This window comes from Elaeis guineensis, chromosome 15 (assembly GCF_000442705.2).
Source record: "Elaeis guineensis isolate ETL-2024a chromosome 15, EG11, whole genome shotgun sequence".
NCBI lineage: Eukaryota > Viridiplantae > Streptophyta > Magnoliopsida > Arecales > Arecaceae > Elaeis > Elaeis guineensis.
Genome location: NC_026007.2, coordinates 63,347,644 through 63,368,085, shown reverse-complemented (window position 1 = coordinate 63,368,085; position 20,442 = coordinate 63,347,644). Strand labels below are relative to the sequence as shown.

At 36.0% G+C, this 20,442-nt stretch overlaps 1 protein-coding gene across 7 annotated transcripts; it reads right to left on the bottom strand.

Moving 5' to 3' along the window:
* On the bottom strand, positions 1–19,669 carry LOC105058217 (uncharacterized). 7 transcript variants are annotated; one of them, XM_029268406.2, is made up of 13 exons: positions 19,463–19,662; positions 16,609–16,788; positions 15,694–15,753; positions 15,556–15,609; positions 15,373–15,433; positions 15,129–15,205; positions 10,485–10,534; positions 6,105–6,187; positions 4,235–4,305; positions 4,008–4,149; positions 2,287–2,429; positions 2,091–2,189; positions 1–335 (listed from the first exon to the last, which is right to left on the bottom strand). In XM_029268406.2, exons 2-13 carry the CDS (start codon positions 16,609–16,611, stop codon positions 240–242), a joined length of 939 nt encoding a protein of 312 aa, XP_029124239.1. In that variant the 5' UTR covers positions 16,612–16,788; positions 19,463–19,662; the 3' UTR covers positions 1–239. The 7 variants fall into 7 exon arrangements, with proteins under 7 accessions (XP_029124239.1, XP_010939384.1, XP_073105128.1 ...); XM_010941082.4 differs by lacking the exon at positions 16,609–16,788 and having other exon boundaries at positions 19,463–19,669; XM_073249027.1 differs by lacking the exon at positions 16,609–16,788 and having other exon boundaries at positions 2,091–2,162; positions 19,463–19,669.
* Positions 19,670–20,442: the final 773 nt, after the last annotated feature.

The following is a 20,442-nucleotide window of genomic DNA, read 5'->3' as shown; positions in this document are numbered from 1 at the left end:
TTAGTGAAAAGACATTTTCAACCATAAATACTCACAACCACCAAAATTCATGAGCAACTCTATGCACGTATAAGGCAAGCATACAGATGCATCCGTACAATGAATGGAGTCGAGTAGACATGAAGATAAGCAACGAGTATGACACAAATTTTAAACCTATAATCATCATAGATGTAAAAACATTTGTTCGAAATACCCATCATGTTCAATCCTTTTTGTTTCTTCTGCCTATCATGCAACTAGCTTCGGAATGACCAGTTTTCAATACCAGACCGAAGCATGGATTGGAAACCTGCATGGAACCCTTGTGTATATGCTGCATTCTTCATACTCATCTGCAGTGATTTCGTTGTCTGTAAGTTGTGAGCTATTGAAAAGAAAGGGAAAATGTGGTGTTCATGAGTTGCATTTTTCATAGTTTACATATGGTGGTTACTATGTGAGGCTCACCATCAGTTACATACTCAACAAGGTTGGCTCTATAGATTGAGATCCAACAGATTATGCAGTTCAATATTGGATGTGCATTCTGGGTGTGTTTTCCTTTCTAGTTACATGCAAGTATCATCCATGACTCCAGTTACAACATCATATGAACTACTTTAACTTCTTGAATTAAATTATTATCGCCAAACAATTGGAAAATTTTAATAATTACAGACATTACACAGCATCCCATGGTTCCTTCATGAAATAGCCAAGAATTATTAAACTAATAATGCTACTTGTTGATGTACTTGGCTTTTTCCCATGTTTGCAGTTCATGTACGACCTAACATAAACTATTTTTATCTTAAAATCCATATTTTTAAATTCTCACATCACTTTCGGCCAATGTTTATAGTTTACCTGAATATTAAACTTCCTCTCCCAAACAAATTTCCAAATAGCAGATATGTATAATTATGCCATGAACAATTGATTTTCCCTCTATGTTGACACTACTACCCCAGTTTAGATTCTTTCAAGAACTAAAGAGTCCAATAAAATCTCCCACCATCATCATCCATGGATCAGTAAGCATTGGGTGATTGAACAAGGCAGGTAAATATGATGGGACCTGCCTACAACTATATGTCTCTCTCTTTTCAAGCACACGCTGTTGATTGCTGTTACAGAAGGTCGTGATTGAACTAGACTTTACAGTTCATTTTACAAACCAGAAAGGATCCTGACCCCAAATACAGCATCCTTTATTCCTATGTACTTGAAAGAAAGAGAGTATTGCTGTAACTTAACCAGGCATTGTATGCGTTAGTATTTTGCCATGTTCTTTTCTGGTTCATTTACCGGTTAATCAAATGGCAAAAATACCCTTATCTTTATTCCAGTATATATGAAAAATTACCAGGAACAGAGATATTCAACGTCCTTAGGCAGTATGTACAAAATTCTCTCATTCCACCCTATTTGTATCATAGCTCTCCAAATATTATAAATTATGTATATGGAGATCACTTTACTGTTCCCAAGGTATAATTTCATAGGCCAGAGGCTGAAGTCATTTGTATTCTACATATATTAAAACACATGCAAAAAGAAACTAGAAGGCAGCTCACAAGGCTCCTGTCAGTGTGGAGTTCGAGGGGTTCAAATGTATGCAGCTTTACCTCCATTTGCAGAGAGGCTTTTTCCGTATTTTGAGCCCATGACCTTTAGGTCACAATAAAGCAACTTTGCCATTGCACCAAGGCTAATAATGGAGCAGAAAGAAACTCAGATAGTTCAGATACTTCTAAATCATAAAGTAAATGATTTACTCTTGTTTTTAAAAAAAAAAAAAAAAATCATTTGGTGATCCCATGATGCATGCATACTAAGTTTCTGAAACATGAGGAATCTAGGTTTTGGTTGTTCATGACAATGTATCTGGTGACGAACAGTCTGGACTGTCTATATCATGTCTCATCAATTAATGACTGTACGGCATAATCGAGTTGGTTATATCTTGTGAACATCAAAGCCATTAGATGTGTGTTCGTGTGTATGTCTATAAATATGTGTGTATGCCTACATGTATCAACAGGACATGGTCACTGCCATCATATGTCAAAACAGAAAGTAGAATTGCCAACATATATCATACTTACAGTCATGTTCTCCAAATCAGACACAACCCGCTTTCTGATTCCATCCAATACTGAATGTCCAGGAAGTTCCATCTGTTGAACATTTGAATCCTTAGACACCTAAAAATTTAGTTAACCAAGAAAACATCAGATTCCAATAGAAAGAAAGATGGTAAGATGGTAAAGTAAGTGAGATATGTATAATAACTTCAATTACCTCTGATAAGTAGGCTGTAGATATTTTATCTATAATTTCCTTCACAAATTTTCCTACATCAGAAGCTTCAGCCAGTGGGTCTACTCTGTTTTGAGTCTTTTCCACTGCATTTTTCTGAAGATCCAGCCGACTACTAGCTTGTCCTTAAAATGAGAAACGAAGGCATGTTTCAATGGATGTGTGCATTAAGCAGTATTGGAGAAGACACCAGAATAAATATGAAATTAGCAAACATACATTTAATAAACAAAATAAATTACAGCTTCAATGGGTGCTAAAGTAGTGGTTGTAATTTTTTATAAAATATGCTCTGCTAGAAAGCCCAATTGATCTGACTGGTGTTTCTTCTGAGTTTAAGTTTACAACAGCATGTAGTGCCGTGCTGCTATATATCTGATAAGCTTAGGCACAAGTATAATTGATGTTTCCTCGATTCTAAATGTTGCTTAAGTACCCGTTGAGAAATACAAAATGCCCATTAAAAGTTCAAATACTTACATGGGCTTGCTTAAAATGCTGAACCAAAAAGTTTTGGGAAGGGATGCAAGCTGTCTGTCCAGTCAAAAAGGAAGCATAAATCCAATGGTTATCACTAAATGCTTCAGGAACAAATTGACATCATGGGGTATATTTTTGTATAAATTTTTAACTCAATTCTAATTTCTCACTATTTTTTTATCTATGATAAGTAATTTTATTCGAATATTTTATCATAGGCAACATCAAATGTCTGTGAATAAGCTGGTATATTGTGCATGCACAATGTTGTACCATGGCTGCTTGCATATCTCAGCCACTTCTTAGATACTTGACCATATATGCGACATTGTAATTAGACAAATCTCTTTTAATTCTTCATAAATCTTATTAATACTCTTTCTAACAAAATTTAACAACTAAAATAAGGCTTTCTCTATGCAATCAATACCTATACACAACAATTAGAAATATGGTGTCATATCATGCATAAAGAATCAGAGTGGGGATAATAAGAGATATGGTCAATGCAACAACTTTACCATAGATGATGTTAAAATTTGAAATGGTGATTTGAAATATCGAGATTCATTAAGGAGCACTCAAAGGCCTGTAAGCACCATAATATCTCAAAAAACTAGATTCCAGACTTGATATTCGAGTTAAATTCATACAACTGATTATGATCATGTGCTACCAGCAAAATCAGCTATTAAATCAGAATGTCTCTTCTCCTTGCTCTTTCTATGCCTGCTTGTTAAATTGGACATTGTTTATTAAATATTGTTATAGCCCTTGTAACAATTGTGAATTATTAAAACCATTACATCTTGTCATTTCTTTTAGAAAATTAGCTGATTAGGGTAAAACCTACAAACAATAAATTCTAGTATTGGCATGTCTAGATTCAGATTATGACCCCGTTGATGATTAATGTCAGAAATCTAAAGCACAAGCCAACAACTTCAGGAGTTTCAATGCTTAAATCAAGTATTGAAAAGATCATGATTCTTGTACAAGTACATTAGTAATTTGGCAGAACGTTTCATTCACCAGAATTATCACATATTCCTAAACCACTGACTATTTATCAGACAATATCATAGTGAATTAAATGAAGTGGAAAAAAAAACTATGGAAAGGGAGTGATGAATAACAAAGAAAGTTGCAGCAAACAGTATTATCATACAAGCAGTACATATGGCAAACATATTGTAAAAGCATGAACATTGACAAAGGTTCACCTGCATGATCTGTTGATTTCTCCTTGGATACATCATTTTGAGCAGGAACTGCCTTATTTGTTTCTCCTGTCAAAGTAGGAACTCCGGATGGAACAAAAGATGCAAGATCAGGTGGACTGTCCTTTCCTACCAATGGAGAAGCCTACTAAAAATAACCAACGACCACGTCACTCAGACCCTCCAAAGGAGATTGATGTCAAATTGTCAATTCAATAAAATTCAATCACCTCCAAGTCTACATAAGTTGGCTGTCTTCCAATTGAAGTCAGAAACTTGTTGAGGTCACTTGCACTGAGAGCTGATGAAAACATATCTTAGACATGATGGATATAATGGAATGAAAGAATTGAAGAAAAAAAGAAGCTCACTAAAGTTTACTTAGTGCATATATGCATAAGTTGCTCACTTGTGCACCCATAGAAAGCTGCTAATCTTTTAGCGCAGATTAACCCACCAAATCCCCTTAGCCATGTTTGATTGGTTGGAATGAGAACAGGAAATGAGTATAAGTTTCCTATTCGAGGTTTTCATTTAAGATCTCATCCAGGATCTCAGTTTGTGCCAACATTGAACCCCACAAATATATCATATAATTGATCTTGGTCGCTATCTCAGCAAATATTTTTCAATCAATATTTTACTGCCCTACATAGATATTTAGTTTTTATTTATATAATTTATAATTAAATATTTTTGATAATTCTGGATTTACTATTATTAGATGAGATTCCAATATCTCACCCACAAAATCTTAATCAAGATATCAGTAATATAGAATGTTCCCATATTTTCCTACTTTCCAGTTTTACTTGAGATTATCCAACATCTCTTAAGAAACCAATGAAGGTCTTCTTTTTTATTTTTTTTGCTTTTGATAGCAGGTCAAAGAAGCTCTTCAAGGCGGAAAGAAACCCTTGAATATAATATTTTAAACAAGGGGTAGAAGTTTTACTGTCTTTCTTAACTCAATAGAGTAAGATCTTCAACTTCAAGTATGCCATCTAGCCTTGAAGCCCTTCAACATCCAAGCTCTCCATAAGCTTTGCCAAATGATGATAGCTGTGTAGCAACTTCAGAATATGTATGAATACAACATGGGAGCAGCCCATATTTTTCCTTCTTTTTTTCTTTGGGAGGAGAGCAACAGAGGTTGTAAAGGAGAAAGGTGCCAACAAGTGTAATTTTGCCCAAAAACGAACCACTACTTAATATTTGTGGATGCTAGAGAGAAGTAAATAAAAGGGGGGAAATAGAATCTTCAAATCAAAACAAACGGTTGTTTTGTTGACAAGAAAAGGTGCAGGAATTGTCAAATAATAAGAAATAGAAGTGTTTTTATAAATTGTTCCCTTGAACATCTATTTGATTTGGTAGAACGAAGGAAAAAAAGGCCAGACAGCATATTGATGATCCGAAAAAAAAAATGGCAAATAATAATCCAACTCTTAAAATACCAATATGCTGAAGAACTGAACCCTATATGTTGAACAAAATGTGTTCAAGGCAATAATGTTCCATAAACAGATGCAATAACCATTTGAGCTATAATTATGAGAGTGGGCAACATGTGAATTTGGGCAGGTGTAAGGAAAACTATGTTTGGTGGATGATGCTCCAAGGATAAATAGCGCCTCGTACAAGGTGCTTTCCTAGAATATCAAAAACAGACTTTTGGCAACTAACAAATTGCATTATTTGTAAGAATTACAAATGCCTGAGGTGCAAAGACTCGCTTTGGCAATATAACTGCTAAGAGCTAAAATATAGTCATGAATTATGATAAAGAAGATATTCTTTACCATGTCAACTACATAGTTTGATTACTGAGACAAGATGTTCCTTTGATGTTTCATCTTGTAGATACAAGTAAGAATTTTGGGGGAGAATTTATTTTGGTATTTGATGATCAACAGTGTCTATTGCAGAGATTCTGAACAAAATAATACATGCATAAATCATGCAGCCAAACTTGACATGCAATATGAACCTTTTTTGTTACGAATACAAAGAATCAACCTCTAAGATGAGGTATCAACCTTTTCAGTAGATAACTTCATAGTTATATAACAAGCAATAAAAGAAAAGAACCTCACTTACAAATAGTTGTCTCATTTGTGAGAGGGTGAAAGTAGCAGCACTTTTGAGCTTGGAAACCTTGATCCAACAACAACGAAACAGCACTTCATGAAAAGAACAGGAACAATTTTGTAAGAACATTCGCGAACCAGTTCTAAAGAAATGCATGTTAGCAGCATAAAGAGATGTAAAATGTACAACATCAAGAACATGTTCATACTGGTACAGAGTCGAGGACATCTTCATCCAGTAAAAACTTGATTCTCAGAAAGTGCAGCAATGGGTATTATAGAACAAAATATGAGAAGCTTATTGGTGACAAACAATATAAACAAGGGATACGTCGTTCATGTCATCCGTATTTGTTTGATTTGCTTCTAATTCCTGGTTTTCTGGTACTTTTTCAAACAGTATCTTACAATCCAAATCTTTTTTTTTTTTGGACGAGTCATCTTCCTCCAAACTTATTCACTCAAATATGAGCCCCTAATTCTAATGCAGCAATCCCAATACTTTCATCTGTAACCTATTCAGTATGATCTAAAGTATGTGGTGATTAGGAGCACTTTATAAGCACATTCTCATGGGCACTCCAATATTTTAGAAATGCCATTGTTTTTCACCAATTCTGCAATATGCAAGATAAGAGATACAGCACTGTAGGCTATGTCTCATCAAACAAATTATATAGGGATGCCATTTAAAAATGTACAGGTTCTGCAACTTCATTTTAGGGTCCACAAGAGGCATAAGATCATAAATCTCAGACTTCCAATGCAGCATGAACCTGAAGGGGTTCCTAAATTGGGCAATCAGTTACAATCACTTCTAATATGGAGATAGCTTCAGGAGTCTAATCAAAGAATCCAATGTAGTGAGATCTATATCTGGGTTCAGATGAATGAGCGTTTTCAAAGCCAGTTCTTGCCAACTGAATACATGCAACAAGTGTATGTCAGATTCCAGCAGTTTAAGCAGAAGGAAAAATCAAGATGGCCTGCAGAGCAGTTCTACAACGTGGCCAACCATGGTGGCATCGAAAAGGCAGAGGCCCCCATTCAACACAGCATTGGCCAGGACTCCAAATGGAGATTCTGCATAGACTGGTGCAAAAATCAAGTTTTCAGCTTCAAGATACCTTACATTGCTCTGCAGATCAAGACAAGTTGTGTAGAGCGCTAATCAACCAGAAGCCAATTACCAGAAAAGCAATTTGAGACATCTCCAACTTCTCCAAAGGTGCCTCCAATGGCTTCTAAAGATCAAACAAAAGGCTCCCATCTTGGGGCCCTAAACATGGTCAAACCACAAATATTTCTCATGTGTTTAAGAAGTAAATTCTTTCTGCTGAAGAATCATCTGAGAAGCATGAACCAGAAGGCAAAGAAATCTTAGGAATAACACTTGGGGAGATTTAGTAGGCAAAACATTGTATCTACATCAGGTGATGCATGTACAAAAGCAAAATATCCAGCTTAGATTGACAAAGGATAAGGATAATCAAGAACCCCCTTATGGCTTGCCAAGATAAGTTACGCTGATGAAGGGCTTGGATTGGATGACACAATCCATATCATGATTATTCAAGCCCTTATCTGGATGCTAGGAGCATCAAAGGACCTTATTAGGCCATCAAAGCCATTTGACAATCCAAATCATTCATCCATTGAGTCTATACTTGTTTAGCATTTTACTAGTGTCTTGGCTTTTAACTTAGACTCAAGTTACTTGGTCCACAAGTTCCTTGGGGTCTTTAATTTATTGGTCACCTGGTTCTCAAGCTAGCATAGGCCTACGTATATACATAAATATACATATATATAGAAACATATATGTGTGTAAATTAAAGCTCAGAAGATAGACTTTAGCTGTATCGCAAAAAGAGTTCTAGTATTAAGAATGAAATTGTTCTCTTGCTTGACTCCCTATCTCACTCTCTCTCCAATGCCTTCAATTCCCCTTTCCCTCTTATCTCACAATTCCTTTATTTCCTCCAATTTTTCCCCATCTTATCTCTCATTAATGCTTGAAAATTTGTAATATCGCTTAATTACAGTTCCCGTGAAGAACAAAATTCTACTTTAACCCTGTATCCAAACAACACTATCCCCTAAAAACCTCAGGGTAGACCAAGAAATCTTGCCTCTTTCCTTTAATCCACAAAACTGTTTTGCTTCTATCTTGTTTTCTAATAATGTTGGACAGGCCTAGCATCCAACGGATCAAAACCCTAAACCTCCTAACCTATTAGCTTGACCGACACAAAAGAAAGCTATCCCCAAGTTATCCCGCATCATATATGGTTAAATTATTACAGCAGAACATGAGAATGCAGCATCTTCAAAGCTTGTGGAAAGGCTAAACATGAAGATGCAGCTAAAAAGGAGAGGAAAAGAAAAAGGACAAAAAAAAAAAAGACATATCAGCTGCAATGGCTAAACAACTACAAAAAAGATTTTGTGAAGCAGTGGTATTAGATGTGCTTTTCATTAGGATGTATCATATGAGGTCCTACATGATGTTGTTCTGTAGTCCACAGTAGATGTCTTATCAGGATGTCCCTTACTTTACCATAGGAAGGTTGAGTATATAATACCTACAACTTCATCTTCAAAAATAAGACCACGAAACTGCAAACAATGCCTCCAAAGTTTCTTCCACAAGCACAGAGAGATCTGATCTAGCTCAGCAAATGATGCAGTGCAAGGGAGAAGGATCTTTGGGACCGCCACATTGATGGCAGCCAGTTCGGCCATGTCAGCCAAGCCATCGAAAGGAATAGCAAGCTGACATGGAGAAGGAAAATTCATATGGCTCTACCACATAATACTTCAGTCTAAAGACTGTTTTACAGACCCTTATCATCCCACACTAATTGTACCATACCATGCTAGTAACGTACGGAACAGTTCCTCGGTTCAGTTCAGTATACTAGTTGAACCAGGTCATATTGGTCTGAACTGGGCAGAAGCAACCCCTATCACCCGGGTACAGGCGCTACTACAGCTAGGAGTAGAGGAAAAAAGAAAAAGCATTGAAAGCCTGCCTTGGTACGGGATGTCTACCAGACCGTACTCGACTGTATAATTCCATACCGGTAAACATACCGGTGCAGTTCCTTGTACCAGTTTTATGAACCTTGCTTCAGTCAATCAACAGCTGGACAGCAAGGGCTTGACTAGGTAGTACTTGTCCAAAGTTATCTTAATTTGAGAGTATCCTCTAGTTACAAATTATTTCAGATTTGTTTAGGTTTCAGTTGGGAAATGTTGTCTTCCTATTTGATTAGTTACTTTCTTATTCTAAATCCTGGTTCAATTAGAACTCTTAAAGAAAGATGAGTCCCTCGACTAAGAAGTTGTTTGAGTCCTATGAGAGCGCTAGATCAGAAGAGGAAGGACAAAGAAGTCTATGCTATAAAGCAATTGTCAACATGAGTTATAGATGGGGTTTTGGACGTTTTTCTCATTATATATACATATATACAAATAAATATGCTATATACACATACATACATACATATACATATACTGTATATACATAAACATACATATACTGCATATGCATATACACACATATACATGAGAAAAAAAGGATGCATGATCTTCTTCTTATCTCACAATGTTACCCTTTCCTATTTCTCAAACACCCGGTCCTCCCTCCTTTCCTACTTCTTCCTATTTTCTATCACACAATTTATGTACTGTTGTTCTCAGCAGAAACCAAACTTTTGAAAAAACAAAAAAAAGATCCGATCTTATCTCTGCAAATAAACCATACACAGCCATCTTATTCTCGTTCCAAGAGCTGCATCAATAATTCTAAAATAGTTGGAATTTCAAAAATTCAAACAATAGTACAAACATAGAATGAAAGCAGTCTCTTAAATAATTGATCATACCTGACTACAAAAATTATCTTAAAGATTTTCATATAATGCAAAGGAAAGGCTCCAAGACCACATTACTAAGAGAAAAGGTTCAGGAAAAATCCAAAAATGCAACACTATCCTCAAATGGTCAGGTGCTCAAAACATGGTGCTTGTACATAGCATACCATACCAATCCAGTACAGTGTGCAAAGCACAACAGCAGGGATCAATTTCTTTTAATTTTTACAGGTATTCAGTACGAAGGGTGTCCCTAGTACCAGGCCTTCGCCAATCTAATTTGATATGAATATGGATATAAAATGCGTATCCCAAGTGAGATAACTATAGTGAAAAGTATGACAAGAAAACAAAAAGAAATAGTGTAAGCATCTAATATGACATGAAATATGCATGTATGAATACTTAGGCACACTAGATTTTCCAGCATTAACAGCTTTAAAAGTGCCAAAAGTGAACACTTTCATTTCAAAGCAAGATAAAGAATACGATAATTAAGCAAAAAAATATACCTTGCAGAATCATTAATTAATGCAAATGGAGTAACACATCCCACTGGCACCTGGCAAAAACATAGAACTTATCACTGTGTGTACATAAATATCTGTGTATATAGGTATACCTGCATCTACATATGTACGCGAGTGTATTCATATATATGTGTGTGAATATTTGGTTCATATGGTCCACATTTCATACAAATATTCAAGCTTCCTCTGCTAGGTTTCCTTTCAAATCATGAAGTTGTTGTTAGCCACTTGTATTTCTATCATTATAAGATCAAGCATTTTGTAGAAAAGATCTATATAATATAGGCATCATTTAAACGAATAGCACAGATTTGAACTATTTTATTTTAAAGATAGGAAAATATAACTCAAGAAAAACATAATATTGCCTAATCTCATACCTTTTCACAATAATTATAGAAGATCTTACTCATGTATTCACAAAGATGTACCATAATATTGATGAAAAATAAATAAAATAAATATTGAATTAAACTTATGGAGAAAAAGTTTAGAGAACAATGGCTTTAAAAATCAGTAAAACAAAGAAGAAGTATGTGGAAAGTAAAGTTAGTGAAAACGTAAATGCAGATATGATCCCGAATAAGATTGATGGATGAAAGATACCACAGAGTGATAGATTTCGTTATCTAGGACTTATTGTACAAAATAATGGGGACATAGATGAAAATATATTTAATATAATTAGAGTTGGTTGGATAAAGTGCAAAGAAGTATGCAGAATATTATGTGATATGCATATTTTTTGAAGACTTAAGGAAAAAAAATTATAGAACAACAATAAGCTTGCAATATTGTATGGCAGAATGCTGGAGCTAGACAATAAAATAGATACCCAAAAAAAAGTTGAATGTAGGAAAAAATGAGTATGTTAAGATAGAAATGATAGATTCATGAATGGATATAGTAAAAGAGCCACAGCATTGCACAAATTAAGGAAAAAGTGATGGGAAATTGATTGACATGATATAGACATATACAATGAAAATTAAGGAGACTTCAATAAGGAGGGATACTTCAGTTTATGTTAAGAGGGGAAGACCAAAGATAACATGAATAGAGATTTTAAGGAAACATGTGGAGAATATTCAAATAACATCAAAGGTAGCCTGATCCAAAAGCCGATCCCATATAGTTAGGAAAAAGCTGGAAGGTTGTGGTTGTAATTATTAATTATACTATTGCTTGAAGTTTGCCAAGGAATACGAATGCGATTGTATGTTAGCCAAGAATTACAAGAATACAACTTACATAGTTAAGCAAAACTGAAACCAATCTACACTTGAAAATACAATAAATCCATAACAAGATTACATGTCATGATTATAGGGTACCAAAACTTTTCTCAATTACTACCTTAAAGGGCATAAGAGTGCATTATAACCCAAAGTCCTTTTGTGATAATTCCAACCAACTTTCTGATCAAAAACAACCTTTGTGAAGGAAAACATATGGATGATATGATGCATCGTTCTCCGAACCATTCCGAATAGGATGGTTCAGGCTGTGCCAAACCGTACCGGCAGAAAATTGGTCCGGTTCTGGCATACAAAACGACACAGTAGCCGTTTCAAAGGGAAGGAGAAGAAAGAGAGGAAGAGAGGAGGGAAGAGAAGGAGAGGGAGAGGAAGAGAGGGCCTCCGATGACTGCCGAAGGCCATCCGAGCTCTTATCGAGCTTGAAAAGGGCAGAGGGAGGGAAGCAGAGATAAGGGGGATCCGTACTAGGTGTCCGGAGGCTAACGCCGCTGCGACGTCTCCAACGGCCAATGAGCCAGCACTGAGAGACCTGAGGGTGGTCAAGACCGGAGGAGGGCCTCCACGCTCCTCTAGTATGGAACAGGAATTCGTCCCTATTTTACTTTTTTTTTGACTTTTATCGTGCAAAGTCGACAATGCAGTTGCCGACTTCGCTGTATTTTTTTTTATGATTTCAGTTGAAGTCACAACCAAAATTATAAAAAATAAAATAAAATACGGCGAAGTCAACAACTGCATTGTCGACTTCGCGCAATAAAAGCCAAAAAAAATGCAAAATAGAGACAAACCCTTGTTTCGCACTGAAGGAGGGCGAAAGCCTCCTCCGGCCTCGACTGCCCTCAGATCCCTCGATGCTGGCTCATCAACCATCAGAGACGTCGCAACAGCGTCGCCATCCATCCAGAAGCCTCTGACGGCCTCTGGACATCCGGTAAGCACTCCCCCTCTCTCTCCTTCCCTCCCTCTGCCCTTGCCGAGCTCACATGGCCTCTAGCGGCCTTCGGAGGCCGCCGAAGGCCCTCTCTTCCTCTCCCTCTCCTTCTCCCCCTTCTCTCGCTCTCTCTCTTCCTCTCTTCGGTGGCTGCCGGAGGCCCTCTCTTCCTCTCCCTCTCGCCCCTTCTCTCGCTCTCTCTCTTCCTCTCTTCTCCCTCTCTCCTTTGCCCTATCGATTCAGCCCAGCACAGACTGGTACAGATCCGTACCAAACTGTGCCACCAGTCGGCCGATATGGGATCTGGTTCCGATTCGGCAATCCTTGATATGATGAAATAAGAAATGAGAAACAAAAAGCTAAATAGAATAACATCTCTAGCCTAAGAAACTAAATGCAAAATCCCAATTTTTCCAAGGGGCAATATCCCTTAACCGATACAGGAACTAAGTAAAATTCTTCCACAGTCTCCAAATTAAAAGGCTTTATTTCAGGAAAAAATAAATTTTGTGCCTATCCTTTCAGACCTCCAACCAAACCATATGTTGCAACATGGCTTTGAATAAATTTGGATGCAAATTAAAAATGACAGCAAACTCAAGTGATAACATCCTTATGAAAAACAAGCTGACTTAGAAAAACAGCAGACTCCCCAGCATGAAGTAATCTGGCTAATGATGCTATCTTTAAGATGTGTGAATTTAAAAAAAAAATCTGATTTTCTCTCTTAAATAGAGAAATTATAATATCTAAACCGACATTTTCTTTCATTGCGATATGTTTATCCTTTTAAAAAAAATTATTGAACAGCATCCCTTCTTTCACAATCTCATGACCAGAACCAACTTTTCTAGTAGAGGAAATTGATATAGTAAAATATATGCCAAAATCCACAGAACAAGGACCCTCCCCTTGCATTTCTCAAGTGCAATTGGTCTTCAAATTCGAAAACAAAAAAGAATTATATCCTGTGATGAATGCTAAAGAAAAGCTTCTTTGGATCTGCACAATATCTTAGGAATTCATTTCTTTCTCTCAGGGGTCACTTGCTTTGGATTTGGCACATTTCATGTAACCTGTTTATATGGTCTTGCAATAGGAGTGTCCACTTGAAAAGTACAATCTATAAATCGAGCATGGGATGCAAAAGGTTTTGATCCTTTTGTTCCAAAAGGAATAGCCAATTCTCCCTAAGAATTTTTGCCTTAAGATATTCCATCAAGATCAACATCTTACATAATTTTATTGTACCTTTTTAGCGTTAACACTTTTGACAACCTATCAACATAGCTTTCTCCCATGTGCAACCCACCTTCGAGCCCACCTTCTCCCATTAACAGCACCTGACCCCATAATTAGAGTATATCTAGGACTACATTATAGAAAACAAAGAAAATAAAGAATATGAAACATAATTTCTCCAACAGCCTCAAGAAAATGAAAATAAGAAAGAAATGAAGTCTATTTGGCCAGCTACCATAATCTTTATTCTCTCCATGAGGGGAACAAAGACTCCTCCGCAACTTTAGGCCTAAATTACCTCTGAGTTTGTCCCCTTTGTTCCCCACATAATCATACATAAAGATAACTACACAACCACATACTCCATTGCAACTAGTTGTGCGAAATAAAACCTTAAAATCACAATTTGCCACCTATTTCAGTTAAATAAAGCAGGAAGTTCATTTGACCACATATAAAGACCTATTTAAGTAGTCATCCCTACAGGCACAATTATTGAAGACCCTCTAACAACTCTTTTCTTAATTTCCTATTATTGGAACTAAGTGTCTGCCAATGGTTGGTCATTTCTCATTCAGCTAATCCTTCACCACCTATTTCACTAGTGTTGGCACTTTTAGAGGTGTCAACCAAACTCTGAACTTCCACACCCACAAGACGGAACATTCATAACCAGAATCAACTCTTCTACCGTATGTCATGCAGCCATTATTCTAAACACCTTTAATTAAACAACTTGATCTTATAATAACAGCCAGCCAACCTTATCTAATTTTATTAAGGTTGATTCATATATCCATTTGCCTTTCACCAGCACATCTCTGTAACCAATCTTCTACAATATCACTACCAAAATATCCTTCACGATCTTCTAATATCTTCACTCATATTTCCGAACCCTTCCGCACAAATTCAATCCACATTGATCAATGTTTCATTTAGTTCTTGCAGGTCCTCCCCTTCCCTTTTCCAACCAAATACATCATTAGTAAAAGGGATGATCTCCTTAACCTCTTAGCTCAACTCTTCAGCATTCATAACATCAGTTGTTTCAAGTTACCTAGGTAAAAGGTAAAACTTGTCGTAAAATCAATGGCTATTATAATAGGCTATAACTATGATTAAACTTAAATGCTGCAGAAAGTAAATTATAAAGGGAATCTTATACAAGAAGCCAATGGTAGGAATACAAACCTGAAGTATTTCTTGCAAAGCTTCTTCAGGAGCCATTCGCAAACCTCCTTTTCCCAACCCAAGCCGTTGGGACAAAACTATTTTTATAAAGCATAATCCAATACCGCAGAAACCCAAGAAATCAAGATATACAGATACGTGAGTTACGAACAACTCTTTTAAGGAAAAAAAAATGAAGCCAGCCATTTTATGCTGCTATTAATAATGGAGATCTTAGAGCAATAAAAAGAAAAAATAAATACACCTTTCATGTCAATATTTGTTCCCGCGAGAGCTGAAACAACATAAAACCTATGCTTCTTGTCCTGCATATGATAAGCTTCAAGATGAGTTAAAGAAGATTAACTGGTAGGTGCACTTTGTAAATATCTTTAACATATTTATTGGGGGGAAAAAAATGAAATCTCAGCTAGTATCTTGAATTTACCTTTAACAGCAAATTTTTACTTAATGCACCTCCCAAATGAGCAACATGCTTTGCCTAACAGAAATACAAAAGTTGTTGAAACCATGTGTAATAATTCTCTGACAAAACAAAACGAAAGCAGTTTTTTTATTTACCAACCTGTGCTTCAACTGTCAATACAGCAGGATGATCATAGCAAATGAAATCAATCTGAAGTTCCTGCATGTAAAAAGTAATGAAGTCATAAGTTAATGAACGGATTAGTGAAAGTTAGCAAATCCGTAGGCATTCTCTGAGGATGTCTCGTTGCTGGAGGGACAAATAAATCTAAATTTCTCAGATATCTGTTTCTACTCACTTCTTTAATATATGCAAACCTAGCTCTTTCAAATTGCCAATGGTAAATATCAGATGCCTTGATCAATAACATAAAAAGAAGTCATAATGAATGATCTTCCATAGAGTATTAAGTTTGCAGGATATTATCATGAAGCAACAAAAAAGGAGCCTGCTGACAAACAAAAATTTATCTCCTTCTCTGCATATTGGTCAATATGCACTGTTATTAATAACCGACAGCACCAACTGATATGGTCCAACAGCATATCAGGGAATATCTTTTGCAGGGAACATGATAAAATATTTGTGCATGTACATATAATTACCTACTTGAACAGACACAAATATGAACGTAAGTGCCACTCAGCACAACAAGGCATGAGATAATATGTATCGCACATAGCAGCATGAAACACAGTCATATAACCAGCTGTGTCCCAGTACTTGGCATGCTCTAATGCCAATGCATATCAAGCACTGACAGGCTTGACACAGGGCATGGCACATTCTGTATTGGTGCCAAGCAACACACCACCTGCGCAGAAAAGATCAATCCTTGGTGTGGACACAATAACATGCAAACATACCCACATAACGCCAGCATCCTTTATGTGTCCATATGAGGTGATACAATCAGGAGGATGAATTTGATGATGGATAAAGGGTCATGACAGGCCACATTTGGACTTCTCTTATGGTACAAAACAGGCTGAAAGGTTTAAATTCAGAGCTTACCATATTTGATCCAAAAAATAACTTTGTTGAGACAAGTTGACCGTCCAGTGGATTTTAACTGCAACAATATGAAGAGGGTTAAGGGGAATCTCAAGCAAATCAAAAGATTTAGCTTTTGATACACCTTATCTTTCAATCAGAGTTCCGTGAACTTCAGTATAAGTGGCCAAGCCATCTATCCTATAAAGATGGACAGAAGGATATCAACTTGGAGCAAATTTTGGCAAATGAAATCCAATTCTACTGCACAATTCATATATGTTGCTTTTTTGCTCTTTCTATTTTCCTTTCATTATTTCCCTTTATTTTCTCTAAGTTAAATCATCAGTGTCAGACCTTCATCCAGATATGGGCAAGACGTCTACAACATCCAGCATTAACAACCATTAGAACCTTTCATTCAATATCCATCCAAACACATCAAAAACACAACTAAAATCCTGAGAATGAAGAATTTCAGTCTCCTCCCGTTCCTTTTATTGTCATTTACCTGATCAGGCATCTTAACTGCTTAGCCACCTTATTACCCTACTTGTGGTCACTAGGGGTGGCAATTCGTGTTGGCAAGTCGTAAATGGGTCAACCCGTTTACGACACGACTCATATAACCTAAACACGAACACAACGCAATTATTAAATGGATTGGGATTCACAATTCATACACGGACTAATTATTAAATAGGTCACCCACATAACCCGATTATTAAACGGATCATGTCAGGTCGACACGAACACAACATGTTTATGACATGATTAACAGAAGTGACAAAAAAAATCCTAAAAAAAATTAAATAAACCTGATTTTTTTGGGGGTTCAGCTAAACTGCAAAAGAATATCAGCATGTATAAATTAAAGTAAGCAAAAAGAACCATAAAACACCCAGCCACAAACCATAACAGGGGTGATGCAATAAACCTATTATAAATATATTTAAAAACCTGCATCAATCATCAATCAAAATCTATTTCAATATAAGAGTAACTAAATTATACTAACACAAACATATCCTTACTTAAATTCCACAAATCAGCAAAGTTTAAACACCAAATAACAATCAATAGTTCACAAAATACACAATAATATAGTTTACCAACACAACATAACAAAAGTCCATAAACTAAACCACAAGTCTCCTCTTAAAACCATCAAGGCTCCCACTTCAAAATACACAATATCAAAAATCACAAGATTGTTATGGACTTGACAGAAATAATCTTTTTTTTAATAAATTTACAAAAATGTTAAACGGGTCATGCGGGTCTATTTCGGGTTTGCAAGTCAACCCGCGAATGATGCGAATTTTGCGGGTCATAATCGTGTCGACCCGTTTTCGACCCGAACCCACATAAGCTCAACCCAAAACCAGATTTTTCCGCATCGTGTTCGTGTCGGGTTCGCATGTCATGTCAAAAATTGCCACCCCTAGTGGTCACAATGGTTTACTTCCAAATTATAGTTTCCGCCTTCTTCCTTCGGGTCTATGACAAGCACCAATCAAGTCTTAATAAAATCAAATAAAAAAAGAAAAGCACTAAACAAAAGATGGATGATCTTTTTGAATTTTAATGCATTGTCAAGCTATTCAATTTATAACTAACAAGTGGAGCACTGTATTTCCCTTCAATGTCCAGTGATTTTCACAAATTCATAGATTTGCATGAAACAAAAAGAATTTCAATGTGTACGACTATGTCTTGTGATGGGATGCCTTGTTCCTCCCACTTTTATTTATGCATCCAAGATTATTGAAGATTCACAAGGAAGAATTTTTTGATGGCAAGGATCATAAAGAGTGTCCTAAAATTGCAGTGTACTGTCCACATCATGTCCACCTTACAAGATAAAAGGGGATTTATAGCATCAAAACATGATAAAGATATAGAGATGAGTAGACAAGTAAGCAACTCCGTATAATCAAGCTATAAGCATGAGGAGGTAATTTTGTGAATACATGACTAATAGTGATAATCTGGTGAATTTTGTCTCGACAGAACTAGTTGAAAAGCTCTCAATCTTGTAAGAGAACAATCGAACTAATACCACAACTACGATACTTAAATCGACAAGCAAATATACAAGTTGGAGATCAATGCAAGATCAAGTTGTCTACTTGCCCTTTTAGGAAATACAATGCGAGAGTTTATGCATGGAAAGAGAAGGGAAAGACAGGAGCTAACATGGATGGTATTTCTAAGTAAGGCCTTCGTAAAGTGCAACATAAAACCAAAAGTTGTTCATGAATAAGGATTCCTAAACCAACACCAAATAGTCAGAACAAGGATTGATGATGATAATTATAACAGCCAATAATGTTCACATAAATTAACAACATCCTTCAAGGCAGCCCATTTATCCATGCTCCGGCAAGCCAATAAAAGTTTGCTACCAGAATATCTAAAGATTTTACAAAAAATCGTTAAAAAAAAAGGGTTTCATCATACATGTTGCTCAGTCCAGTTCATTTTTCTTCTCGGGTTATCGAAAAAGAAAACAGAAAACAAAAGCAATACCAAACGGGCCCCGAATTAAGCACAGGGTACAATCTTTCTTCTTTCTTTCTTTCTTTCTTTCTTCTTCTTTTTTTTTTCTTTTAAGCACCTAACTGGATGGCCTTGCTAGATTAAGGAAAGCGCACTTATCAATTCTACGCAAAACATACTCAAAAATAAAACTAACAGAAATTGAAGCAAAGGACAGAAAAAGAGAATAACAGATGACAAAGCCTCAATTTCCGATCAAGAGAGTCATATCTAAGGCGGATTGAAGCCAAATAAAATCGAATCCACATGATAAAGTATGTTATCGGTATTGGAAGAGAAAAGAGTTAGGATGGAAGGGGAGAAGAAATAATACTTGTAGGCGAGCAAGCAGCTGGTCTTTTGTGTATCCCATCTCGCCGCGTAGCTGTTCAGCCAGCGCAGGGCAGCAAAAGGGTCGAAGGATGGAGCGATGCGTTTCAGGCCTCCTCCGTCGGCAGAGTGAGAAGGATTTTGCTAGGGCGCGAGGCCTGGAGATCGCCGTCGAATTCCCAAGCTCACGTTAGGGTGGCTATTTTGGACCCAACCAATTAAAACTTTGCAAATATGGGATGGGTAGGGTAGGGTAGGCTAGGGTTGACACTGTGTCAGGTTTGGTCCCCTGGCTCATTGCAGACTTGGGTCTTAACTTTGGAGCCAGATACTATAATTCATCCAATAATTAGGCATATGTATGCGATTTTTTCGTGAGATCGACAAAATATGATTCAACCCATCATTATATTTTATATTTAATTTATTTTAAATAAATTTAAATTTATATTAAAATAAATTTAAATCATAAATATATCAATTTATTTAACCAATTCAATAATTGAATCAGATTTTGATTTTAAATTTCTGATTCATTTAATATTCAGATTGAATTGAGTTAAATAATCTGTTTAATTCATTTAACATGTTTAATTTATTTAAAATTTGTTTAACATATTTTTGATCTATTTAATTTAATCTATTTAATTTATTTAATATATTTAATCTATTTAATTTAGTTTAATTTATTTAATAAACAGATTAAAAGAATCGGATCGGATTACCTCTTTAATAAACGGATAAGATCAAATCTGAATTTTTGATATATTTAATAAATAGATCAGATTTAGATTGATAATTTTTTTATTTAATCCATATTGATCCGATCCATATTCAATCCGATCCGATCCACTTGTCATCCCTAATTTTTGCATGATGATAGATCAGTTACATCTCGAAAGCTTGTCTCGGCGTGGCAGCTGAGAAGTTTGGCATCCTGCGTTCCCTTTTAACTTAACCACACAGACCTGGTCCTCTGGAATA